General features: G+C 37.2%; 1 protein-coding gene across 1 annotated transcript in view; it reads left to right on the plus strand.

The window, feature by feature from the left end:
* Positions 1–27,672, plus strand: part of MTHFD2L (methylenetetrahydrofolate dehydrogenase (NADP+ dependent) 2 like) — a 145,606-nt gene that overhangs the window by 22,855 nt on the left and 95,079 nt on the right. Inside the window, exons 4-5 of the mRNA XM_060654872.3 lie at positions 25,848–26,000; positions 27,196–27,303. Of these exons, the coding sequence (XP_060510855.1) occupies positions 25,848–26,000; positions 27,196–27,303 (261 nt within the window). The remainder of the gene's footprint in view (positions 1–25,847; positions 26,001–27,195; positions 27,304–27,672) is intronic.

Here is a 27,672-nt window from a genome sequence, read left to right on the forward strand (position 1 = left end):
GGAACTCTTTGTGTCATGGCAGTAGATTGGCTATGTGGAAGTAGGTTGAGATAATGTTTCCTGTCCCGGTCTTAATAAAATTGTTAGAAAGAACCAGTGAAACAATGAGCAAATGAGAAAAATGAGGTGATTCGAGTTGATCATGCCTTGCATTTTATATCATTTGGTTAATAATTTGGATTCCAAGTTGTCTCATGATTAGAAATTGGGGATTATTATTCACAATTAGGGAAATATCTTGAGTAAAAGAAATTCTGAATTAGAATTATAATTCTGATGTTGCAGGACAAGTTTGCATGGGATGAATCGGAATGTACAAATAGTTTCCATGCCTCTCACTTAGATAAAAACCAAAGAAATGGGATAGAATTCTTCCCTATTTGATGGTAATAAGTTTGTTTCAAGCTAAACCTGTGTTTATGTTCAGGAGCTCTGCAACTTGGGTCAGGATTGGAAGTCTTCAGGATATAACCGTGTGTCCATAGTCACGCAGCCTGGCTGTTTTTCCTGTAGTTGACCCTCAAACCACAGAGAAATAAAAACAACCACATGCAATGCTTCCCTACTCCCATCCTGACTGTGATCAGAGTCTATTAGTATCAATAAGTGGTCATTTTGTCAAGCCAGAAAGATGTCTGCTATTCACGTTCTATGTATTTTTTCTCCTAGTCATGTATTATTTGCTCTTAGCTTTTATTGAGTTATATCTATTAAAGTGATATTATATTAAAAGTTATGTCATTTGTAGAATATGTATCAGCCTATAGTGTTAAAAAAAAGGTATAATAGTGATCTTTAAAAATTCGGAAGCAATTTTTTCTAACTAAAGCCAGAAAAGAGAAATTATAAAGTGCTTTATATATGGTAACTTGTATAATGCTTACAACAACTCTTACCGGTAGGTGCTATGCCTTTCAATCTGTGGTTTGTAGTGAAGGATAGTAAAAGAACTGAGTAACTTATGTGATCAGGGAGGTAGTAAGTAGCAGAACAATGCCGGCAGAAGCAATGATGTTGTCCTTTCAGCTGCCATCACTGTCCTACAATGGAGATTTCAAGGCACATACCAAGGGAGATGTTTGCTCATCTCGTGTTTTCTTGCTTTCTAAAGTCTAGTTTTCATTTATTTCTAAAACAAAATGATTAGGTAGAAGGAGAAGACTTATTCCATCTTATCCATCATTTTCTAAAATCATTTTTCAGCTATTGAATGTGACATCTTTGAATATCAACATCTTCCAGTTTATGTAAGGGGGTTAAAAAGAGATATTAGAATAAAATATTGGAACAAAGGATTGAATCTGGAGGGAATGAGTAAGAAGAGTTAAAGTCTAGTGTGTAGATTTAGCAAAGATCAACTTTTCTAATAATTAGTAGGCATCAAAATGGGGAGATTGACCTAATTAATTAGCATATAGATATATGTATTTCCTAAATCTTAATTCCTCATTTGGAGAAAAAAAGTCTTTGCCATAATTGCTTTTCTTAAGAGGTTATGCAATGTATGTATGCAGAATACTTATTATTGTATTTTTCGTGTTCTTGACCAGAGTGGGAAATTTTCATCACCCTAGACTTCTTCATGGTTGTAGAACCCTTTATTCTGTTTATTTCTAAATGATTTCCAAATTTTGACTTGACCTTTGTTATAACATTTTCCCTCTTTCTCTAGGGAGAAGAAAGCCCAGTTCTGTGTTTGAGTGTTCAGAACAATTCTGCATGGAATATTTTATTAATGGAATATGGCTTTAGCCTCTGACCTCTTAACTATATTGATTATCTGTCACACATACCAGAGCTGACTTCTTTCCAACCATCAGGTCTTAGCTTAAATGCCACACTGCCTCAGAGAACCCTTCCCAACCCACATCCTCTGAAATTATTTTAATTCTGTTATTCTCTATTTCAGAGTTGCCTTTTCTGTGGCAGGAAAAGTTCTCCAATATCTACATGCTCCCATCATTTCCCAGCTTTTCAGAGCAGTTACGTTGGGGCCATGTGACTACCTTCAGCTGGATTGTGAGGGGAAGTGACTTTTGTGAGCCATTTCTTGACTGAGATGGTTAAAAGCTATTGTGCTACACCGCCCCTCCTTTTTTTTCTTTATTGCAGTTATTATGGAAGCTAGATGTTACAGATGATTTTAAATTATAGGAGGGAGGGAAGTAGGATTCTTTTTTTTTTTAAGTTTATTTATTTATTTGGGGGAGACAGAGACAGTGCTAGTGGGGGAGGGGCAGAGAGAGAGAGGGGGAGAGAGAGAATCCTAAGGAATTTCTGTGCTGTCAGCGTAGATCCTGATGCGAGATTATGACCTGAGCTGAAACCAAGAGTCAGATGCTTAGCTGACTGAGCCACACCGGTGCCCTGGGAAGTGGGATTCTTACGGAGCTTTACATGAATAAGAATTAACTATCCTTTCATAAGTGACTCAGATTTCAGAATAAAACACACACATACATATGCACAAATTTGATGACAACTATAAACCTACACATCTAAGAAGCTCAACAAAGTCTAAGCCTATGCAATAGGAAGAAAACTATACCAAAGAACACCATAATCAAATTGTTCAAAACCAGTGTGATAGAAAAGGTATCAAAAGTAACAAGAGAGAGAAAAATCACATTACATAGAGAGGAACACAAAGAAGGAAGCAAATTTCTTGCTGGAAACAATGTAAACTAGAAGACAAGGGAATAACTTGGTCTTTAAAGTATTAAAAGAAAACCTGTCAATCATGAATTCTATCCTCAGTAACAATATCTTTTAAAACAAAGGCAAAACAAAGTATTTTTTCAGAAATTTAGGGAGGGGAGAACCCAGAAAGAGCTGAAAACAATCACCAGCAGACACATACTACCAAAAAATATTAAAGGAAGTCCTTCAGACAGTAGGAAATGATACCAGATGAAAATATGTATCTATCCAAAGGAATAAAGAGCCCTGGAGGGGCGCCTGGGTGGCTCAGTCGGTTAAGCGTCCGACTTCGGCTCAGGTCACGATCTCGTGGTCCGCGAGTTCGAGCCCCGCGTCGGGCTCTGGGCTGATGGCCTGGAGCCTGCCTCCGATTCTGTGTCTCCCTCTCTCTCTGCCCCTCCCCCGTTCATGCTCTGTCTCTCTCTGTCTCAAAAATAAATAAAAAACATTAAAAAAAATTAAAAAAAAAAAAAAAAAAAAAAAGAGCCCTGGAAATGGTAGCTACATGAGTAAATATAGATGATATTTTTCTTAGCATTCAAATCATCTTAGAATATAATTGATGTTTAATCAAAAACAAAAACCATGGAATATGTGATTTGTAACATATATAAGTAAAATCTACAACAATAACACAAACATTGGGAGAGAAGAAATGGTATTAATGTTAGATTCTTATATGGGAAGTGATATATCACTTGAGGGTAGATTGAGATAAATTCAAGGTATATACTATAGAACCACAAGCAACCACTAAAAAATGCAATAGTTATAGCTAATAAAACAAGGAGATAAAATGGAATCACTAAAAATATTCAATTATTCCAAAGGAAGGAAGAATAAAGGGGCAAAGACAACAATGAAAACACATAGCAAGATGATAAGTTTCATGACATAATGTTGCAAATAACCCAATAAAATGTCAGAGGTTGTCAGATTGGATAAAAGAGCCAACTGTATGCTGCATACAAAAAACACACTTCAAGTATAAAGACACAGAGAAGTTACAAGCAAAACAATGGAAAAGATATGCCATGCTAACACTAATTAAAAGAAAGTTGGAGTGATTTTGTCAATATCAGGCAAAGTATATTTCAGAGCAATGAATATTACCAGGGATAAAGAAGGTCATTCCCCAGTAATAAAGGGATCTGTTTGTCAAAAGGAAATAACAGTCTTGGGGTGCCTGGGTGGCTCAGTTGGTTAAGTGGCCGACTCTTGATTTCAGTTCACGTGGTGATCTTATGGTTCTTGGGATCAAGCCCCATGTTGGGCTCTGTGCCAACAGTGGGGAGCCTGCTTGGGATTCTCTCTCTCCCTCTCTCTCTGCCCATCCCCTGCTCATGGTCTCTCTCTCTCTCTCTCTCTCTCTCTCTCTCTCTCTCTCTGTTTTTCTCTCTCTGAAAATAAGTAAACTTAAAAAACGAAATGTCTTAATCACTTATATACCTAAAAAGAAACCTTCAATAAAAACTAATAGAATTACAAGAAAAATAGACAAATCCAAAATTATCATCATACATTTTAATACCTCTCTGTCAATAATTGAAAGAACAAATAGACAGGAAATCAGTGAGGATAGAGATTTGAAGTAGAGTATCATCCAATTTGACCTAATTGACATTTGTAAAACACTATCCCAGCAAACAACAGAATACACACCTTTTTTTCAAGTTTACGTAGAAAATTTACCAAAAAAGTAGCATATTCTAGGTCATAAAACAAATCTCAAATATAAAGGATTCATGTTGCCTAAAGTGTTTTCCTTGACCACAGTGGAATTAAATTAAAAATCACTAACAGAAAAATATCTGGAACGTTCCCAAATATTTAGAAACTAAATAACACACTTCTAAGTAACACATGCATCAGATAAGAAAATTGAAGGGAAGTTAGAACATTTTTTAACTTTTTACGAAGACACAGCATATCAAAATTTATGCTATGCTGCTAAATAGTAGTTGGGGGAAATATATAGCACTATATACCTATCTTAGAAAAGACGAAAGGTGCCAAAGCAATAATCTCAGTTTCCACCTTAACGTACTAGAAAAAAGAGCAAGTTAAAGACAAAGGAAGGACAAGAAAGAAAATAGAAAACAGAAATGATGAGGAAAATAAATGAAACACAAGCTAGTTTGATCAAGGCAAAAAAAAAAAAAAAAAAAAAAAAAAAAGATACAAATTACCAGTATCAGGAATGAGAGGTCACATCACTATAGACTCTAAGGCTGTTAAAAGGATAAAAGGGAATATTTTGAACAACTTTATGGCAAGTCATGTGACAAGTTTGATGAAATAAATGACTTTCTTGAAAGACACATACTACCAAGGCCCATTCAAGAAGTAGATAATATGAAGAATTCTATTAAAAAATTGATTTTGTACTTAAAATCCATTCCACAAATAAAGTTCCATGTTCAGATGGCTTTGCTGGTGAATTCTACCAAATATTTGAGGAAACAAAAAATGCTAAAAAGGAAGGAGTACTCCTGAACTCATATGAGGCCACCATTACCCCAAAATCAAAAACCAGGCATTACAAAAGACATTACAAAGAAGGAAAACCATAGACCGGTATCTTTCATGAACATCAATGTAAAAGATATGATCAAAATCTAACAAAATCCAACAATATAGAAAAGGGATCATTCATCATGAAATAAAGGGTTTTATTCGAGGAATGCAACATTGCTTTCACATTAGAAAATCGAACGATGTATTTAATCACGTTAACAAACTAAATATGAAAAACCATATAATTAACTCATTATATACAGATAAAATAGTTGATAAGACTATCATTGATTCCTGATAAAAAGCTGTCATATAACTAATAGTAAAGGGAATATCCTGAAGGTGATAAGGGGCACATCTGAAAAATTTACAGTCATCAGAGTTGATCATGAAAAACTGAGCATTTACCTCCTACGATCAGGAAGATGTCAAGGATGTCCACTCCTACCATGTCTATTTAACATTGTATCGGAGAGTCTAAGCAGCACTATAAGGCAAGAGAAAGAAAATAAAAAGCAGATAATATGACTGTCTATGTATAAAATCCAATGGAATCTAGAAAAAGAAAACTAATAGTGATGTGATTTTTAGCAAGATTGGAGGATACAAGATTAATATGCAAAATGCAATTGTCATTTATTAGCATCAAAAATCAGGTATTGAAATAAAAACACTAAGGTAACATCCAAAAATGAAATCTTTAGGCATAAATTTGACAAGAGATGTGAAAAATCTATACATCGAATACTGCAGAACATTCCTAAAATAAATTAAATAAAAGCTAAATAAGTGTATCAATATACAACGTCCATGTATTGGGAGACTAAATGTTGTTAAGATGTAGTCATCTTTACATTGATTTGTAGATTCATGGCAGTCCCAATTAAAATCCCATCATGCTTTTTTGTAGCAGTTGACAAACTGATGGGCAAATTTATATGGATATGCAAAATACTTAGAATAGTCAGAACACGAAATTAGTCACAGAAAAACAAATATCATGACTTCACTCATGTGGAATTTAAGAGACAAAACAGATGAACAGAAGGGAAAGGAAGCAAAAAGAATATAAAAACAGGGAGGGGGACAAAACAGAAGAGACTCTTAAATATAGAGAACAAACAGAGGGTTGCTGGAGGAGTTGTGGGTGGCGGATGGGCTAAATGGGTAAGGGGCACTGAGGAGTCTATTCCTGAAATCATTATTGCACTATAATGTAGCTAACTTTGATGTAAATTTTAAAAAAATAAAAAAATGGTTGAAATAACTTTGAAAATGAGCAACATAGTTGGAAGATTAACACCACCCAATTTGAAGAATAATCAAAAATCTTAAAATCAAAAGGTACAAACTTCCAGTTATAAAATAAGTAAGTCATGGGGATATAATGTACAACATGTACTAAAATTAATAATACTATATTGCTTATTTGAAAGTCACTAAGAGAGTATATCTTAAACTTTTCATCTCTTGGGGTACCTGGGTGACTCAGTTGGTTAAGTGTCTGACTCTTGATTTCAGCTCGGGTCATGAGATCCAACCCTGTGTTGGGCTCTGTGCTGGGAGTGGAACCTGCTTAAGATTCTTTCTTTGTCTCCACCTTCCCCTCCCCAAATGTCTCTCTCTCTTTCCTTCTCAAAAACAAAGTCCTGGGGCGCCTGGGTGGCGCAGTCGGGTAGGCGTCCGACTTCATCCAGGTCACGATCTCACGGTCCGTGAGTTCGAGCCCCGCGTCAGGCTCTGGGCTGATGGCTCGGAGCCTGGAGCCTGTTTCCGATTCTGTGTCTCCCTCTCTCTCTGCCCCTCCCCTGTTCATGCTCTGTCTCTCTCTGTCCCAAAAATAAAAAAATAAAAACGTTGAAAAAAAAAAAAAAAACAAAAAACAAAAAAAAAAAAACAAAGTCCTCATCACAAGAAAAAAAATGTAACTGTATAGTGATAGATTTAATTAGATTTGTTGTGGTGATCATTTTGTAATATATACAAATATCAAATCATGTTGTACACCTGAAACTAATATAATGTTAGAGGTCAATTATACCTTAATAAAAACAATTTAAAAAAAGACTTAATTATAAAGCTGCAATAAACAAGGCAGTATATTATTGGAATCATCAGATCAAGCAAAGAAATTCAAAGTCCAGACCTCTATCAATATGTGAGTTTTGACAAGGTGGGAAGACAAAGTAACACAGGAAGGTATGATTCTGGGTGCTGAAAAATTGGACTACTTACAGATATGAAACAAGAACTTAATAAATTAGACTTTATCAAAATGTAAAACTTGTGTTCTGTTAAAGGAATGAAAAGATAGGCCATAGACCAGATGAAAATATTTGCAAAGCATATATCTGTTAACTTATGAATATACAGAATATATAAAGTGCTCTCTTGGGGCACCTGGGTGGCTCAGTTTGTTAAGCATCTGACTCTTTTTTTTTTTTTTAGGTTTTTTTTTTTAATTTTATTTTTTATTTTTTTAAATTTACATCCAAATTAGTTAGCATATAGTGCAACAATGATTTCAGGAGTAGATTCCTTAGTGCCCCTTAACCATTTTAGCCCACCCCCTTCCAACAACCCCTCCAGTAACCCTCAGTTTGTTCTCCATATTTATGAGTCTCTTCTGTTTTGTCCCCCTCCCTGTTTTTATATTATTTTTGTTTCCCTTCCCTTATGTTCATCTGTTTTTTCTCTTAAAGTCCTCATATGACTGAAGTCCTATGATTTGTGTCTTTCTCTGACTGACTAATTTCACTTAGCATAATACCCTCCAGTTCCATCCACATAGTTGCAGATGTCAAGATTTCATTCTTTTTGATTGCCACGTAATACTCCATGGTATATCTATATGCCACATCTTCTTTATCCATTCACCCATCAATGGACATTTGGGCTCTTTCCATACTTTGGCTATTGTTGATAGTGCTGCTATAAACATGGGGGTGCATGTGTCCCTTCGAAACAGCACACCTGTATCCCTTGGATAAATGTCTACTAGTGCAATTGCTGGGTCGTAGGGTAGTTCTATTTTTAGTTTTTTGAGGAGCCTCCATACTGTTTTCCAGAGTGGCTGCACCAGCTTGCATTCCCACCAACAATGCAAAAGACATCCTCTTTCTCCGCATCCTCACCAACATCTGTTGTTGCCTGAGTTGTTAATGTTAGCCATTCTGACAGGTGTAAGGTGGTATCTCATTGTGGTTTTGATTTGTATTTCCCTGATGATGAGTGACGTTGAGCATTTTTTCATGTGTTGGTTGGCCATCTGGATGTCTTCTTTGGAGAAGTGTCTATTCATGTCTTTGGCCTATTTCTTCACTGGATTATTTGTCTTTTGGGTGTTGAGGTTGATAAGTTCTTTATAGATTTTGGATACTAACCCTTTATCTGATATGTCATTTGCAAATATCTCCTCCCATTCTGTTGGTTGCCTTTTAGTTTTGCTGATTGTTTCCTTTGCTATGCAGAAGCTTTTTATTTTGATGAGGTCCCAGTAGTTCATTTTTGCTTTTGTTTCCTTTGCCTCCGGAGACGTGTTGAGTAAGAAGTTGCTGCGGCCAAGATCAAAAAGATTTTTGCCTGCTTTCTCCTCAAGGATTTTGATGGCTTCCTGTCTTGCATTGAGGTCCTTCGTCCACTTTGAGTTTATTTTTGTATATGGTGTAAGAAAGTGGTCCAGGTTCATTCTTCTGCATGTCGCTGTCCAGTTTTCCCAGCAGCACTTGCTGAAGAGACTGTCTTTATTCCACTGGATATTCTTTACTGCTTTGTCAAAGATTAGTTGGCCATATGTTTGTGGGTCCATTTCTGGGTTCTCTACTGTTCCATTGATCTGAGTGTCTGTTCTCGTGCCAGTACCATACTGTCTTGATGATTACAGCTTTGTAGTATAGCTTGAAGTCTGGGATTGTTATGCCTTCTGCTTTGGTTTTCTTTTTCAAGATTGCTTTGGCTATTTGGGGTCTTTTCTGGTTCCATACAAATTTTAGGATTATTTGTTCTAGCTCTGTAAAGAATGCTGGTGTTATTTTGGTAGGGATTGCATTGAATATGTAGATTGCTTTCGGTAGTATCGACATTTTAACAATATTTGTTCTTCCTATCCAGGAGCATGGAATCTTTTTCCATTTTTTTGTGTCTTCTTCAATTTCTTTCATAAGCTTTCTATAGTTTCAGTGTAAAGATTTTTCACCTACTTGGTTAGATTTATTCCTAGGTATTTTATGGTTTTTTGTGCAACTGTAAATGGGATCGATTCCTTGACTTCTCTTTCTGTCACTTCATTTTTGGAGTATGGGAATGCAACCGATTTCTGTGCATTGATTTTATATCCTGCAACTTTGCTGAATTCATGAATCAATTCTAGCAGTTTTTTGGTGGCATATTTTCGGTTTTCCATATAGACTATCATGTCATCTGTGAAGAGTGGAAGTTTGATCTCCTCCTGGCCTATTTGGATGCCTTTTATTTCTTTGTGTTGTTTGATTGAAGAGGTTAAGACTTCCAATACTATGTTGAATAACAGTGGTGAGAGTGGACATCCCTGTCTTGTTCCTGAGCTTAGGGGGAAAGCTGTCAGTTTTTCCCCATTGAGGATGATTTTAGCGTTGGGTCATTCATATATGGCTTTTATGATCTCGAGGTATGCTCCTTCTATCCCTAGTTTCTTGAGGGTTTTTATCAAGAAAGGATGCTGTATTTTGTCAAATGCTTTCTCTGAATCTGTTGAGAGGGTCTTATGGTTCTTGTCCTTTCTTTCAGTGATGTGATGAATCACATTAGTTGTTTTGTGGATATTGAACCAGCCCTGCATCCCAGGTGTAAATCCCACTTGGTCGTAGTGAATAATTTTTTTAATGTATTGTTGGAGCCAGTTGGCTAATATCTTGTTGAGGATTTTTGCATCCATGTTCATCAGGGAAATTGGTCTCTAGTTCTCCTTTTTAGTGGGGTCTCTGTCTGGTTTTGGAATCATGGTAATGTTGGCTTCATAGAAAAAGTTTGAGAGTTTTCCTTCCATTTCTATTTTTTGGAACAGTTTCAAGAGAATAGGTGTCAATTTTTCCTTAAATGTTTGGTAGAATTCCCCTGGAAAGCCATCTAGCCCTGGACTCTTGTTTTTTGGCAGATTTTTTATTACTAATTTGATTTCCTTATTGGTTTTGGGGCTGTCCAAATTTTCTATTTCTTCCTGTTGCAGTCTTGGTAGGTATATGTTTCTAGGAATTTGTCCATTTCTTCCAGATTGTCCATTTTATTGGCATATAATTGCTCATAATATTCTCTTATTATTGTTTTTATTTCTGCTGTGTTGGTTGTGATCTCTCCTCTTTTATTCTTGATATTATTTATTTGGGTCCTTTCCTTTTTCTTTTTGATAAAACTGGCTAGTGGTTTATCAATTTTGTTAATTCTTTTCAAACCAGCTTCTGGTTTCATTGATGTTCTACTGTTTTTTTGGTGTTGATAGCATTAATTTCTGCTCTAATCTTTATTATTTCCTGTCTTCTGCTGGTTTTGGGTTTAATTTGCTGTTCTCTTTCCAGCTCCTTTAGGCATAAGTTTAGGTTGTGTATCTGAGATCTTTCTTCCTTTTTTAGGAAGGCCTGGATTGCTATATACTTTCCTCTTATGACCACCTTTGCCGCATCCCAGAGGTTTTGGGTTGTGGTGTTATCATTTTCATTGACTTCCATATACTTTTTGATTTCCTCTTTAACTTCTTGGTTAGCGCATTCATTCTTTAGTAGGATGTTCTTCAGTCTTCAAGTATTTGTTACCTTTCCAAATTTTTTCTTGTGGTTGATTTTGAGTTTCAAAGCATTGTGGTCAGAAAATATGCATGGTATGATCTCGATCTTTTTGTATTTACTTAGGGCTGATTTGTGTCCCAGTATATGGTCTATTCTGGAGAATGTTCCATGTGCACTGGAGAAGAATGTATATTCTGCTGCTTTAGGATGAAATGTTCTAAATATATCTGTTAAGTCCATCTGGTCCAGTGTGTCATTCAAAGCCATTGTTTCCTTGTTGATTTTTTGATTAGATGATCTGTCCATTGCTGTGAGTGGGGTGTTGAAGTCTCCTACTATTATGGTATTACTATCGATGAGTTTCTTTATGTTTGTGATTGATTTATATATTTGGGTACCCCAAATTTGGCTCATAAATGTTTACAATTGTTAGGTCTTTTTGGTGGATAGACCCCTTGATTCTGATATAATGCCCTTCTGCATCTCTTGATACAGTCTTTATTTTAAAGTCTAGATTGTCTGATATAAGTGTGGCTACTCTGGCTTTCTTTTGTTGACCATTAGCATGATAGATGGTTCTCCATCCCCTTATTTTCAATCTGAAGGTGTCTTTAGGTCTAAAGTGGGTCTCCTGTAAACAGCATATAGATGGACCTTGTTTTCTTATCCATTCTGTTACCCTAGGTCTTTTGATGGGAGCATTGAGTCCAATGACGTTTAGAATGAATACTGAAAGATATGAATTTATTGCCATTATCATGCTTGTAGAGTTGGAGTTTCTGCTGGTGTTCTCTGGTCCTTTCTAATCTTTGTTGCTTTTGATATATATATATATATATATATATATATATATATATATATATATACATATTTTTTTTTCATATTTTCTCCCCTCAGAGAGTCCCCATTAAAATGTCTTGCAGGGCTGGGTTAGTGGTGACAAACTCCTTTAATTTTTGTTTGTCTGGGAAACTTTTGATCTCTACTTCTATTTTGAATGACAGCCTTGCTGGCTAAAGAATTCTTGGCTGCATATTTTTCTGATTCAGCACATTGAATATATCCTGCCACTCCTTTCTGGCCTGCCAAGTTTCTGTGGATAGGTCTGCTGCAAACCTGATCTGTCTTCCCTTGTAGGTTAGGGACTTTTTTTCCTGTGCTGCTTTCATGATTCTCTCCTTGCCTAAGTATTTTGTGAATTTGACTATGATATGTCTTGTTGATGGTCGTTTTTTGTTGAATCTAATGGGAGTTCTCTGTGCTTCCTGGATTTTGATGTCTGTGTCTTTCCCCAGGTTAGGAAATTTTCCTCTCTGATTTTCTCACATAACCCTTCTACTCCTATTTCTCTCTCTTCCTCTTCTGGGACACTTATGATTCTGATGTTGTTCCTTTTTAATGAGTCACTGATTTCCCTAATTCTTAAATCGTGCTCTTTTGCCTTAATCTCCCTTTTTTTTTTTTCTGCTTCTGTATTCTCTATAAGTTTGTCCTCTATATCGCTGATTCTCTGTTCTGCCTTGTCCATCCTTGCCGCCGCTGCATCCATCCGTGATTGCAGCTCAGTTATAGCATTTTTAATTTTGTTCTGGCTATTTTTTACTTCTTTTATCTCTGCAGAAAGGGATTCTAATCTATTTTCAACTCCAGCTAGTATTCTTATTATTGTGATTCTAAATTCTGGTGCAGACATCTTGCTTGTATCTGTGTTGGTTAAATCCCTGGTTGTCGTTTCTTCATGCTCTTTCTTTTGGGGTGAATTCCTTCATTTTGTCATTTTGAAGGGAGAAAATGAATTAATGAGGTAGAAAAATTGAAATTAAAAAAATTAAAATTAAAAAATATTAAAATTAAAAATATTAAAATTAAAAAATCAAACACACACACACACACACAAATCAAATAAATGATGCTAGACCTTAGGTGTGTTTTGGTCTGGGTGTTGAAAGTGGTTTGACAGGTAGAGAAAAAAAAGGAGGGGGAGAAAAAAAAGGAAATCGTTTGAGAATTTGAAAAAAAGGAATACACTGAAGCAGACTGAAATGAGATGATGGGAATAAAATAGAATTTGAAAAAATATACATAAAAGTAAAGAATATAGTAGAAAACAATTAAAGAAAAATATTTTTAATAAAAATTAAAAATAGATAATAATTTTTTTCTTTTTCTGTATTCAAGAAAAAGAAAAGAAACAAAAAAGAGAAAAAAGAAAAAAAAGGAAATCGTTTGAAAATCTAAAAAAGTGAATACACTGTAGTAGACTAAAATAAAATGACGGAAGTAAAGTAGAATTTGAAAAAAATTACATAAAAGCAAAAAATATAGTAAAAAAATTAAAGAAAAATATTTTTAATAGAAATTGAAAGTAAAAATTAAATTTTTCTCTTTCTGCATTTGAGAAAAAGAGAAATGAAAAAGAGAAAAGAGAAACAGAAAGAAAAAAAGGAAATTGTTTGAAAATTTGAAAGAGTGACTACACTGAAGTAGACTAAAATACAATGACGGAAGTAAAATAGAATTTGAAAAATTTACACAAAAGTAAAAAATATAGTAATAAAAATTAAGGAAAAATATTTTTAATAAAAATTGAAAATAAAAATGAATTTTTTCTCTTTCTGTATTCAAGAAAATGAAAAGAAGTGTAAAAGAGAAAAAAAGAAAGAAAGAAAATTGAATAGATGGACCTGCTAACAGATTGAAGTAGGAATGAAATTACTTGGTTTTCCCCTAGAAGTCAGTCTATGTAGCACTTTATAGTCCATAAACTAAGCCGGCAGTGAGACTTGTGTTCCTGAAGAGCCAAGTTGGCCCAGTTGGGCGGGGCTCAGTGTAATGGCTCTACTCTCCACTAGATGGCGTTGCTAGCCTCCTGGGGTGGATTGTTGCTGTGCTCATAGGTGCTTATGCGCATGCGCGGGAGTGGGGAAAATGGTGCCACCCAGCTACCCAGTCTGTTCTCCCAGATCAGCAATTGTGCACCCGTTGTCTGTCTTCATCTTTCGTCCACTCCATGCTTTTTCACTCTCCATGACCAGGCCCCAGGCAGTACCTCTCTCCCGAGTTTTGTCTCAGATGTGGCTGTTTTCCCTGGCCCCTTGTGAAGGACTGCAGCTTTGACCTGTTCCGCCCCTCTGCAGGAGGGTCTCTCAACCAGTGGCCAAATGAGCAATGGCTGAGTGTTGGCTGCTCCCAGGAATGCTTGCTGGACCCTGCTGCCGCTGGTGCCCCAGACTGCGGCCAGACGCCAGCCGCCCCAGAAAAAGTTCGCGAGATAGTGTAGCAGCAGCGTTTCAGGGATTATGGAAAATTACAACACACATCTGGCACCAGGCTTCACCCTCAACGACCTTGCCCCAGCACCAGCAAATGTGGCCGCCTTCAGGGGTCTGCTGGGACCAGGTGGCTTCAACAGTCTCTACCAAATGTCCTTCCAGCAGTGGAACCGCTTTTCCCCGTGTGGCCTGAGAACCTCCCGGACCCCGCTCTGTTCTTGGGGATTCATGCTTCACACCAGAGCACCACCAGGTATCGAGCTGTGGAGGTGCAGACTTTGCGCTCCCCTTGTTTACAGTCTTAATTAAATTTAAACCCTCTCCTTTCTCCTTTCTCCCTTTTTAGTTTAGTCCCTGTAGCTATTTCTAATTTTCCACTTTCTCTCCAGCTGCATTTGGAGAGGGGTGCCTTTCCCGTATTCTCCCCCCGCCCCAGTCTGCGCCCTCTCCACCCGCAAAAGTGGCTCCCTACCCTCCGCGGCCTCTCCCCAAATTCACCTCTCTGCACCGCATACCTGCTGAATTCTGTGGTTCAGATTGTGCAGATTGTTGTGTTAATCCTCCAATCAGTTTTCTAGGTATGCAGGATGGTTTAGTGTTGGTCTGGCTATATTTCATGGACGCGATACACCTTTTTTAATTTTTAAAAATGTTTATTTATTTTTGAAGGAGAGACTGAACATGAGCAGGGGAGGGACAGAGAGAGAGGGAGACACAAAATCCGAAGTGGCTCCAGGCTCTGAGCTGTCAGCACAGAGCCTGATGTGGGGCTTGAACTTGCAAGCCATGAGATCATGACCTGAGCTGAGGTCGGTCCTTTAACCAACTGATCCACCCAGGCACCCCAAGCATTGACTCTTGATTTCAGCTCAGGTCATGATCTCATGGTTTATGAGATTGAGCCCGCCAAGTTGGGCTCTGTGCTGACAGTGCAGAACCTGCTTGGGTTTGTCCCCTCTCTCTCTGCCCCTCCCCTCACCTGTGTGTGTGCGTGCTCTTTCTCTCTCTCTTTCTCTCTCTCAAAAATAAATAAACATTTTTTTTAAAAAAGAAGAGCTCTCAAAAATCACTGTCAACATTTATTTAACCCAGTTAAATAAAACCCAAGTCCTAGCCAGAATAATGTAAGTCCTTTTGTCCTTACAAGAAAAAACTGAACAAATTGAAGATCAGTCCTCTTCTTGACTCATCAGAGAACTGAGGTTTGTAGGGCAAACCAGCATCCCAAAATCTGGAGAGAGGCAAATTCAGAGACTCACAACCAGGATCTACTCACACTGAATAGAAGCTATTGGAGCTGTAAACTGATAGGAACTTTTAAATGGAATTTGGATGAATTTTTGGAGGCAGAAGGTGTAATAAGAATGAGAAACTCCTGGGCCCCTAGTCTTGGGTGTGGCTTTCAACAAAATAATCACAAGGCATGCCAAAAGGCAAATGAAAACAGTCTGAGGAGACAAAACAAGCATCAGAACAAGATTCACCCATGGCAAAGATTTCAGAATTGCTAGACAGGGAATTTAAAATAACTATGATTAATATAATTAATATACTAATAACATAGTATATTAATATGATTAATATACTAATATTAATAAAATAACTATGATTAATAAAAAATAACTATGATTAATATAACTATGAAGATATAAAATGCTCTAGTAGAAAACGTAGCTAACATGCAAGAACAGATGGGCAATGAAAGCAGAGAAATGGAATCTCTAAGAAATGATCAAAAAGAAATGCTAGAAATCAAAACTACTCTAACAGACATAAAGAATGCTTTGATGGGCTCAGTTGTAGACTGGACATGCCAAGAAAAGAATCAGTAAACTTGATAATATGCCAGGAGAAGCTTCTTAAATTGAAATGCAAAGAAATAAACAAGAAGGGGGTGTGGGGAAACCCTCTGGAACATCCAAGAACCGTAAGACATTTTCAAAAGGTACATCACAATTGCAACTGGAATTCCAAGAAAAGGGAGAAACAGGGCAGGAGAAATAATGGCTGAAACTTTCCAAAATTAGTGACCGACACCAAACTGTCAAGAACTTCGTAGGATAAATACCAAAAATGGTCAAAAGATCTGAACGGACACTTGACCACAGAAGAAATAAACACATGAGCAGATACTCAGCATAAGTGGTTATTAGGGAAGTTCAAATGAAAACTGTAAGAAGATTCTATTACACACCTGCTAAAGTGGCTGAAATTAGAAAGCCTGCTGACCATACCAGATATTGGTGAGGATGTGTTGCTGGTGGGAATGCAAAATGGTTCACTCTGAAAATAGTTTGGCAGTGTCTTAAATGTACCTATTATATGGTGCGGCCACTCTATGTCTACATATTTACCTAAAAGAAAAGGAAATACATATTAAAATAAAGACTTGTATATGCATGTTCATGGAAGCTTTATTTTCTTACAATTCTAGTGGCTGAAAATCTGAGATCAGAGTGCCAGCCAGCATGGTTGGATTTGGTGAGAACTCTCTTCTTGGCTTTCAGACAGCCCCCTTTCCCCCCTTGTATCCTCACACAGTGGAGAGAGAGAGAGAGCAAACTGCCTCTGGTATCTCTTTTCATAAGGCCACCCATTCCATCATGAGGACCTTATCCTGATGATGACCTCATCTAAACCTTTAGATGACCTCATCTAAACCTAATTACTTCCCAAAGGCCCCATCTCTAAATATTATTACAATAGGGTTTGGGGTTTCAATATGTAAATTTGGGGCAACACAGTTCAGCCCATAGCAAATGGTTACTGGTGGTTGGAGGTGAGGGGAGAGGAAAGAGAGGGAGGGAAGGGTCATGAGGAAATTTCAGGGTAGCGAATGTTTTCATTGATTGTGGTGATGATTTCATAGGCGTATACATATGTCAAAGCTTATCAAATTATATACCTTAAATATGTGAGGTCTGTTATATTCAAGTATTCTTAAAGCTGTGTTTAGAAAAACAAATCTATTGGGAATACAAATAAATGCAATAAAACTGTCAAGGAAAGGAAGTCAAGGGAATGATAAGCCCAGCACACAGGGCTGAAGTTTCCATTAGGTCGGAGCATGAAAAGGGATGGGTTAATGGATGTACTGTGTGCTTAAATATAGGTTATTATCAGGCCATAATTTTTGTTTTGGGTAGTGGATTTGCATATGCCTAGCTTTTTTAAAGTTGGACCATGCTTGGATCAATATTGAGATTGTGTCACAAACCATGAATTATGGTGTAACCAATTTGGGCATTTGAAGTTTATTCATATGGAAAAAAGAGAGATTTCAAACAATATTGATTTCTGATTTAAATTTAAAATTTAAATTTTAAATTCCCCACACTTAAAAAAATTTTTTTTTCGTTGTTTCAAGTTGTCATTTAAATCCCAGTCAGTTAACGTATAGTGAAATATTAGTTTCAGGAGTAGAATTTAGTGGTTCATCACTTACGTAAAAAATTTTTCTTATAGGTAACATTTTATCAACAAACTTATGTGCAAGGTGAACAAAGTGGAAGATAATTGTCCTGCAAGTGGAGTATGTTAACCAAATGGTGGCAGCATTGAGCAAGCAGTGATTTTTTAAAAAGGCTAATGGTTTATACTGGAAGCTGAGTAAATTACTTTGATATGATTTACATATTAGTAGGATGGGTTGATCCCTGTAGCCATGTATGTCTTTTCCTATTCATTCCCAGGTGGAAACCCTCCAGAGGTCCCTGAGATCTATAGAATTCCCTCTTTTTGAGCAATTGCTGTCATAAGTAGGTTATATGATGTAACTTGAAGACACTCAGAGTATCTTCAAAATCCAGAATTTCTTGAAACAAGAGTAATTACTTCTTGTACTTTTCACCTTTTTCTTTTTCCTTTACCCTGATGTCCTCATCTATTTTTGAACACATTCAGCACTGGTAAAGAATTTACCAAAATCAAAAGACCCTTTGAAGCATCCGAATATTTCTTTGTCAAAAGCCTTTGAAAAGATCTGCTTATATGATTGCTCTCTGACCCTTTTCACTCATTTACCAGTTCAAACAGCATTTCTCCAATCTGCACATAACTCAGTGCCGGGCACCAAGGGTAAGAGGTAGTTAGGAAACAGTGGAGACGAACTGTCCTTGAGAAGTTGGCAGGCAAGGGCCCCAAAACACATCTCTTCTTTTCCCTTGTGTGTAAGAGAAGCTCATTAGAATAGACCTGCTTGCTCATCCGAGTGTCTTCCTCTGTGGAATATACACTGCTTTGAGGGCAGTATGGCATATTAGACAGAAGTCACTGTGTCTAGTGCCTAGGAAGCCGAGGGCTCAATAAACCAGGGTGTCTTCAATACCACTAGTGAAGAGTTAAGGCAACGTTTGGATCTGCATGTACTCTTCAGGTCACTCAAGAGAATTTTGAAGGGCAAAGGTAGCAACTTTTGTGTTATATGTAGGTTCCCACTCCATTACATTTTTGTTCACAGCTGGTGAAGTAAGCCTTCCCAGCAATGTCCTGTGCAGTTTCTGTGGCTATAGGAGAAAGAGGCTAAGGAAGGGTGGAGGGCCAGATCCACCCCTTTCTGGCCTCGACAACACCTCCTACTCCACCTCCAAGCTCTACTAATTCCCAAATTTGGGGGTGGAGTAGCACAGCGAGATTAGACTCACTTCCCATTCCTTTTTTGTCCCCTCACTCCTCAGTGATGAAACAACTCTTAAACGATGTTGGGCAAGTGAGTGGTAAGCACCTGATAAGTATTTTCTGTCTCGAGACCTTGATGTGGAACCCAAAGGGTGTAATTTAAATATTACTTATTGGCTTGAGAACAGGAAACACCGCTTCCAAAAGTATCTCTCTTATTTACTCCTACAAAATAATTAACTCCTTAAGAGACTATAGCCAAATAATTTGATTAGGCAGACATTTATTCCATTAGAAAGAAGGCTCCAGAGGGTAAGAATTGTGTCTCTTTGGTTCACTGTGTTTCATGAATCTTCAGAACAGTACCAGGCACATGGTGGATGCACAGTAAATATTTACTGAATGAATAAATGAGTGAATTTTCAAGGGCCTTATATTTATGTTCAGAGTGTGGACTTGAACCTATGAGCATAAAGCTTTGCCTGAAATTTCTAATTTTTCAAGTCCTAAAAGGAAAACATCAACGAAAAACAAACATGAATTTTTGACTTCAAATTTATATTTGAAGATATAAAATGCCAGGTACATAACAATGTAGATGTAAAGATACTGACAAATAAAGATTTTAATGATTTTAATTGGTTTTTCATTTTTCATATATATATAATGTTTATTTATTTTGAGAGAGACAGAGAGACGTGCAAGTGGGGGAAGGGCAGAGAGAGAGGGAGAGAGAATCCTAAGCAGGCTGTCAGCGCAGAGCCCAACGCAGGGCTCAGACTCACAAACCGTGAGTTCATGACCTGAGCCTAGATCAAGAGTCAGACTGAGCTACCCAGGCGCCCCTCATTATATTTTTAAAGGATGGATGTCAGAGGTTGCAGAAGAATCCTTATGGTAGCATGTTCTAATTGTTCCTAGTTGTCCACTGGTTTGGTTTAGTCTCTTCATCTGTAAATCAGGGCTAATAGTCATGTATTCAACAAGTATTGAGTCCCTCCTCTTCCGGGTACTGTTCTTTGTGCTAGGAATACAGTAGAAAAAAAAAAAAAGAAAGACAAAACTTTCTGTCCTTGTGGAGTAGCAGGAGAAACAGACAATAAAAAGTAAACATAATAAATATGCATCCATATATATTAGAAGTTAATGTGCTATGAGGAAAAAAAAAGTAGAGCATGGTAAAGAGGATCAAGATGTTGGGGGACAGGTGGGATGTTTGTTGTTTCAACATTTTATTATGAAAAATTTTCAAACATACGGAAGGGTTGAAAGAATGGCACATGCACACCCAGATGGTCCCAACCTAGATTCCGTAACCGTTAACATGTTGCTATTTTGCTTTGTCACATGTCTATCCATTTATTCATTCATCACTCCATCTTGTTTTTGAAACATTTACAGGTAGGAACACACACGTATCCTAAAACTTCATGGTGCATATCATTCACTGCAGATCAATATTTGTTTTTATGTGAAATTTATATTGCCTTGAAGCACACACATCATAAGTGTACTATTTTGTAAGTTTAAAAAAAAATGTGAATTCTCTTGTAACTTAAACCCCTATCAGAATATAGAATGTTTTTTATCACTGGAGAGAGTTTTCTCTGATTCCTTCCCAGTCAACCCTGTCCTTACCTTCATCTTCACCCTCGGGGATCCACTGGTCTGTGTTTTTCACATGCATATTGCCCATGTGAATACCTTCCTTTGTAAAATGCCTGTTTATATATTTCGCTCAATTTTAAAAACTGAGTTATTTATCTTTTCATGATTTAGTTTTGAGAGTTCTTTATGTACCTGGATACGAGTTCTTTGTCAGGGATGTATTTTGCAGATATTTTCCCCCAGCCTTTGGCTTGGTATTTATTTTGTTAATGTTGTGTTTTAAGAGGCATAACATTTTAATTTTTCTGAAGCCCAATTGATCAGTTTTTTTTTTTCTTTTGTACTTTATGCTTTTGTATTCTAAGAAAAACTTTGCCTGTACCTGGCACACAAATTAAAGTTTTCACCCAGAAACTATTCGGTTTTGGCTTCTATGTTTGGATTTATAATCCATTTGTAATTAATTTTTCTGTATGGTATTGAAGTAGGGATTGTGGTTCACTTTTTCCCCTCATGCAGCTAACAAGTTGTTCAAGTAGCTTTTATTGAAAAGTTTTTACTTTCTCCATTGAATTGCTTTGGCATCTTTGTAAAAAATCATATGACTATATAAATGTGAATCTGAAGCTGGGCTCTTTATTCTGTTCCGTTGATGTATTTGTCTGTCCCTACACCAGTGCCACACTGTCCTGACCACTGTAGCTTTGTAGCAAGTCTTGAAGTCAGGGATCGTAAGTCCCCTAACTTCATTCACTTTCAAGATTGCTTTGGATATTCCTGTGCATAGTCATATGGATTCAAGCAGCAGTCAACCTTTACCACAAGTTCTCGTAGAGTTATGATTGAGATTACGTGGAACGTAGGGATCAATTTGGAAGAACTGACATCTTACCACTAGTGAGTTTTCCAGTCCGTGAACACAACATACCTTCCGCTTATTTAGGTCAGCTGTCAACAGTGTTTCATAGTTCTCATGATAGGTGTCACCCTCAAATTTTAAAAAATTTACTCCTAAGTAGGGTATGATTTGTAAACTACTGTAAGCAGTATTTTTGAAATTTCATGTTCAAACAGTTGCTGCTTGTATACAGAAATACCGTTGATTTTTTGGTATCAATTTTGACTTTGCACTCTCTGGCCTTGCTAAATCCACTTTATTAGTCTTTGTGTTTTGTTGTATTGTAAATTCTTTAAGATATTCTACATAAATAACCGTGCCATCTGTGACTAGCACATTTTAATTCTTCTTTTCTAATCTTAGGCCTCTTTTTTCTTTTCCTTATATTATTACATTTGCCAGGATCTCCTATAAAACACTGGAAAGAAGTGGTGGGAGTGGACACCCTCGTGTTCTTGTCTTGGGGAGGGGAGGGAGATCCAATATTTCATTATTAAGTGTAATATTTGCTGTAAGGTTTTGTGTTTTTTTTTTTTTTTAACGTTTATTTATTTTTGAGACAGAGAGAGACAGAGCATGAGCAGGGGAGGGTCAGAGAGAGAGGGAGACACAGAATCTGAAACAGGCTCCAGGCTCGGAGCTGTCAGCACAGAGCCTGACACGGGGCTCGAACTCACGGACCGTGAGATCATGACCTGAGCCGAAGTCGGCCGCTTAACCGACTGAGCCACCCAGGCGCCCCGGTTTTGTGTTTTTATAAATGCCTATCACACTGAGGACTTTAAGCTTTTTGTTTTGCCTTTGCTGAACCACAGCTGCAATTTGTGTTTAGTTCTCTTAGCCTTGGATGGGCTTCTTGGAGTTTTTCCTCCTGTTTTTATTGTGCAGGAGTCAGAGATTTGAGCAGAATTTATAGATACATTTTGAGTCTCCACTCTGTGGCTTTCTCCTCTTCTGGTTATATCCCTTCAATTTTAAGCTGCTCTGGTAGCCACAAACTTTGTGCTTTGATTCCTTAAGCAGGTAAGACTGCAGATTATTATCCAAATTCTAGCTGTCCTTTGAATTCTTTGAGTGGCATTCCTTTCTTTCAGAGGCCCACTCTCCTCCAAATCTGCCTGCTTCTGGTGACTCTCCAGGGTTTTCCAGATGGCTCATTTTAAATAGTAGTTGTTTAAAAAAGTTTTATTGAGGTATCATTGGTATGTAACATTCTATGAGTTTCAGGTATATAACACAATGCTTCGATATGTGTACGTATTGCAAAATGATCACCACAGTAAGTCTGGTTAACGTTGTCACCATACGTAGTTACAAAATATTTTTTCATGTCATGAGAACTTGCAAGATCTATTCTCTTGGCAACTTTCAAATATGAAATACAATATTATTAACTATGGTGATCGTGCTGTATATTACACCAGCAAGGTACAGTGCACGATGGTGTACATTACAACTATAGATCATTGTTTTTTTACATGTGTTTTCCAGTGTTTACAGTTATTGTCTGTGAGAAGTTTGGTCCAAGATAAACAACTTCACCATCCTCAGAAGCGGAGCCTTCTTTAAATAATGTGGTCAGAATAGTCCTTACATATAACATAGAATTTATGGAAAGATTTGAAAGAAGGGGGGGTTTTGGCCAAAGTGACTGTTTGTTTTGAAGCCTCCAGGCAGACAGAAGAACTATAATCAATGTGGGAAATGCCTGATATATTTGGAGAATAGCAAGAAATGCAGAGTGACACCAAAAGAATAAGATAAGGGGAGAGTAACCAGTACACATCATGCGGGGTCTTGGAAAGAAGACTCCTGTGATACGATGTGCATTTCAGAAGTGTAATCATGTTGCTATTCTGTGAATAGATTGTATGCATGCAAATGTAGAAGCAGGGAATTAATCGGGACGCTGTCATAAGAATTCATAGGCGAATTAATGGCCACTCAAACCAGACTAGTATCAGTGGACACGGCGAGACTAATGAGGTGCTAGATACATTATAAAGGAGTATTCAACAGATTTTCCAATGGAGTGGATGTTGACTGTGAGTCAAAATGACTCCAGACTTTTTTGGCAAGCAGTTCAGAAGGATGGAATTGCCATCAACTGAGTGGAGAAAGCTATGGGTGAATTGGTTTAATAAGACAAGGTCTGTGCCCTTTAAGGCTCACACTCATAAGCCAGAGAGATAATTAATAACTAACGTTATCAACTAACTGAAATAATGTGCTAAGTACTTTTTCTTTTAAGTCTATTTCTTTCATTTGAGAGAGACAGCACTTGTAAGCAGGGGAGGGGCAGAGAGAAAGGGAGGGAGAGAATCCCAAGCAGGCTTCTCACTGTCAGTGCAGAGCCTGATGTGGGTGGGGCTCTATCTCATGAACCACGAGATCATTACCCGAGCCAAAATCAGGAGTGGGGCACTTAACTGACCAAGCCACCCAGGCGCCCCATGCAGTAAGTACTGTTTATAGCAGCTTTGTGGGAGAGCAGAGGAGGAAAATGTGTCATTTCAATTTGTGATGAAGGAACAGGTGGCAATCAATCAATGTGTTGTTAGGAATGACTAGGGTGGGAAAGAACAGGGAGGAAGGAATTAGTTATGGAAAGGTCATCATGCATTTTACGAACAATAGCACAAAAATGCAAAAGTTAATGCTAAGGGCTTGGGAATGGGACACTGCTTAGTGTGAGTAGAGAAGAAGTCATAATGGTGGTTGGGAAAGAGATGGAGTGCTTGGAGAGGAGGCTGTAGGAAGAAGATATAACCAGGTTGAGGAAGTGATTATTTACTATGCTAATGAGCTTACACTTAGCCAACAGGCATTGAGGCAGTGGAAGCAGGTATTTTTAAATAGTCATGTAAAAATCCTTGGATGGAAAGTAAACCAATAATTTGTTCTTTTTTTTTTTTTTTTCTTGTTCATTGTCCAAAGGCAATTAAATGCTAAATACATATAAACCCATACACATATATGGACACACATACATACAACCCAGCACACAGTGTTGTTGTTCTATAGACTGGTCTCTCAAGGCAGTCCCTGAGCTGTTCTATTGTAATGTTACGGTTATAATTTGAGGACTTTTTTTTTTTTTCCTGGCATGATTTAATTACCTCATGTTGTAAATAGAGGTGAAACACAGAGTGAATAATACCAGCTTTCCTATTCATTTGGGTAGGATTTTAAGTGGCTAGTTATTTGCATATATTCTATGGGTCAAAAATGTTTTACAACCATTGTGAAAAAATTGATGCTATTGAATCTCATGATTGTTTCTTCAAGTCATGGCTCCAAGGGAGAAACTTTAGGGGACTTTAAGTAGCAGCAGTCAGTCAAAAACATGAAATCTATTTCCCTTACTCCTATAAGGAAAGAAAGTATTGGTTGTAAAATACCTGATGCTTTTCTACATATGTTTAGGCACATATTAGTTAACTTAGGAATAGTGTGTATTTGGAGGCCTAGAAGAAACAGTGCGTTCCTTGGGATACGTTAAGGTTATCAAATGTCTTGATTAGAATGGATGTGGGGTCCCTTCTGATTTTAATTTTTTTAAATAATGTTTTAATGTTTATTTATTTTTGAGAGACAGAGAGGGATACAGAGAGAGAGGAAGTGGCAGAAAAAAAATGGAGACACAGAATCCAAAGCAGGCTCTAGGCAGTGAGTTGTCAGCACAGAGCCCTATGCGGGGCTTGAACCCAAGAGCTGTGAGATCATGACCTGAGCGGACGTCAGATTCTTAACTGACTGAGCTACCCAGGAGCCCCTGATTTTAATATTTACTGTTACTACTTACTTTTCAAAATGAGATGATGATTACCGTCTCCTATCTCTTTTACTTGGTTTATTACTCTTACTATGTTATTTTCCTTCCAAATGGAAAACCAAAATGGTATTTTGGATATCAGTGTGCTAGTTCTTTAGAGAAAGGAGGTGTGTGTGTGTGTGTGTGTGTGTGTGTGTGTGTGTGTGTGTGTGATTTGTTTTTTATTACGTCATTTGGGAGGAACTTAGGCATTCATGATGTTATGATTATTTTAGCACCAACAAGTCCTTTTAATCTATAATGCTAGAAATATTTAATAGAGGACTATTGTATAAGTGTCTCATATGGGGAAAACATAGATTTAAACCATAGGTAGGTAAACTTATTGAGGCAAAGACTTAGGGCCTGTTTCCAGATCTCATTGGTATTGTTTCAAAATAAAACTTGTGAAATACCAGTTTTTTCCCCTTCACCAGGCCAGCCACTTCTGGCCCTGTAATCGCATACACTCTTATGATTGGTTAATTATAACCACCAGTCAAAAGCATTTTGGCTTACTGTTTTGGTGGAAAGAAAAAGGAATCGAGTAATAATTTCACACCTTTCCTGATACTGAATCATAATATAGGTCTTCAGATTTCATTTTCCAGACCTCCAAATAACTGACCATTTTAAAATTAAGACCGATTTTATTTGCTTTTCAGACCACGTGGATGAGCGAACAGTATGCAATGGAATTGCCCCTGAAAAAGATGTAGATGGATTTCATATTATCAATATTGGAAGACTGTGCCTTGACCAGAATTCTCTCATACCGGCCACTGCCAGTGCTGTTTGGGAAATAATCAAAAGAACAGGTTGGTAATTTGTGGTCTGCAGGATGGGGGTGCTAAATTCCAAACTGAACACGTGTACATTGCCTTGCTGGAAACATCTCCATCCTACTGAGTAAAAGAAAATGATCAGCTATAAAACTTCGGTGTACAGAAACTTATCAAGTGACAAAAGTAAAAAAAAAACGAAACAAATCTAAAATAAATAAAATGAGAGATATGTGCCAGGTTGTAGGTAACTGTTGTTGCCCCTTTTGGGCATGAATTTTTCAACTAGTAGGTTTGTCTCCCTACTTTTAAATTGTAAACTTAATGTATTTTGGTATACACTTTCCAAAATGAGTTCTGTTTGTCCTTACTTTTAGAAACAAAATTTGATGAACATATATGAACCATCTCTAATGCCCTACGTTTTTACTATAGACATTTGCATTTGAATTTGGGCTCTAAATACAGTGATACTCTCTTGGGCCCTTGAGGTGTATAGAGATATTTACCGCTATGTTAAGCAAGGCCAAATTGCCCTTATGTCTGTAATTGCCCCACCTCCATCGCTGTCCCTTCCATTTCTGAAAGCATCTTCTCCTTTCTAACCTACTATTTAACCTGAAAATTTCCAAGAGAAAGCGGATTCTAGAACCTCCCTCTTAGGACATTAGTACTTGTGAAAACTTTAATTCTAACTTCTTCATTGTACTTATGAAGAAACCATACCCAAGGAGGTAGAGTGCATTGTATCTGCAGGTTGTATCTTTCATCCTTTCCGGGTCCCTGAAAGTTCAGCAGCTCTCTATGGGGTAAAGTGCATGAACTTTGTAAAAAATATGCTTTTTCCCACCTCATTTTGTTCCAGATTCACTGAAAGTCTGATTGCCAGTTAAGCTTGCCATTGTTGTACTTTGCTTACTTCATAATTAGTAGTTAATATAGAGTAAGTCTTTGCATGTCTAAATCTTCACGTGAATCTCTGTGTTTAAAAGTAATTTAATGGCAACTTGAAAATGTAGTTTTTTAATGAGGGCAATTACAGAGGAAGTGACAAATCCGAGAAGCATAAAAAGAATATTTATAAATAATGAATGTGGGCGCATTATAGACAAGCCACACAGTAATTCAAATTTAATTAGAAGTTTTTAAAGAATGTTTCAGTTGGCTGTTCACATGTTTAATTTGCTTCTTGTTGTTGATTCTTCATTTAAATCAAACTCTGTGTTTTAAGGGATTGAAACATTTGGGAAAAATGTGGTTGTAGCTGGAAGATCCAAGAATGTAGGGATGCCCATTGCCATGCTTTTACACACTGATGGAGAGCACGAACGGCCAGGAGGTAGGTAGGACCTTGGAGATTCTGTGTATTCTTATAATTTTCTTCATTCTTAAAATCATCAAGTAAGGATGTTTGAAAATGTGATTTGACATATTTGTGGGTTTATGCAGATAAAATCTCCCCTTATTCTTCATCCAGTGACATGAGCACCTTGAAAGTGAACAAAAGAATTGCTAGACATATATGGCCCCTTTGTTCCTATTACTACTATTATTTTGGCCTTATATACTTTCTTTAAATAATTGATAATATAAACATTAAGAAAAGTGGAAAGCCACTAAATACATAACGATCACATGCTAATAGCCTTCTGCTGCCTCACACGTGTGCGTGCACACACACACACACACACACACACACACAGTCTGC

The sequence above is a fragment of the Panthera onca genome, chromosome B1 (assembly GCF_046562875.1).
Source record: "Panthera onca isolate mPanOnc1 chromosome B1, mPanOnc1 haplotype 2, whole genome shotgun sequence".
Taxonomy (NCBI): Eukaryota; Metazoa; Chordata; class Mammalia; order Carnivora; family Felidae; genus Panthera; species Panthera onca.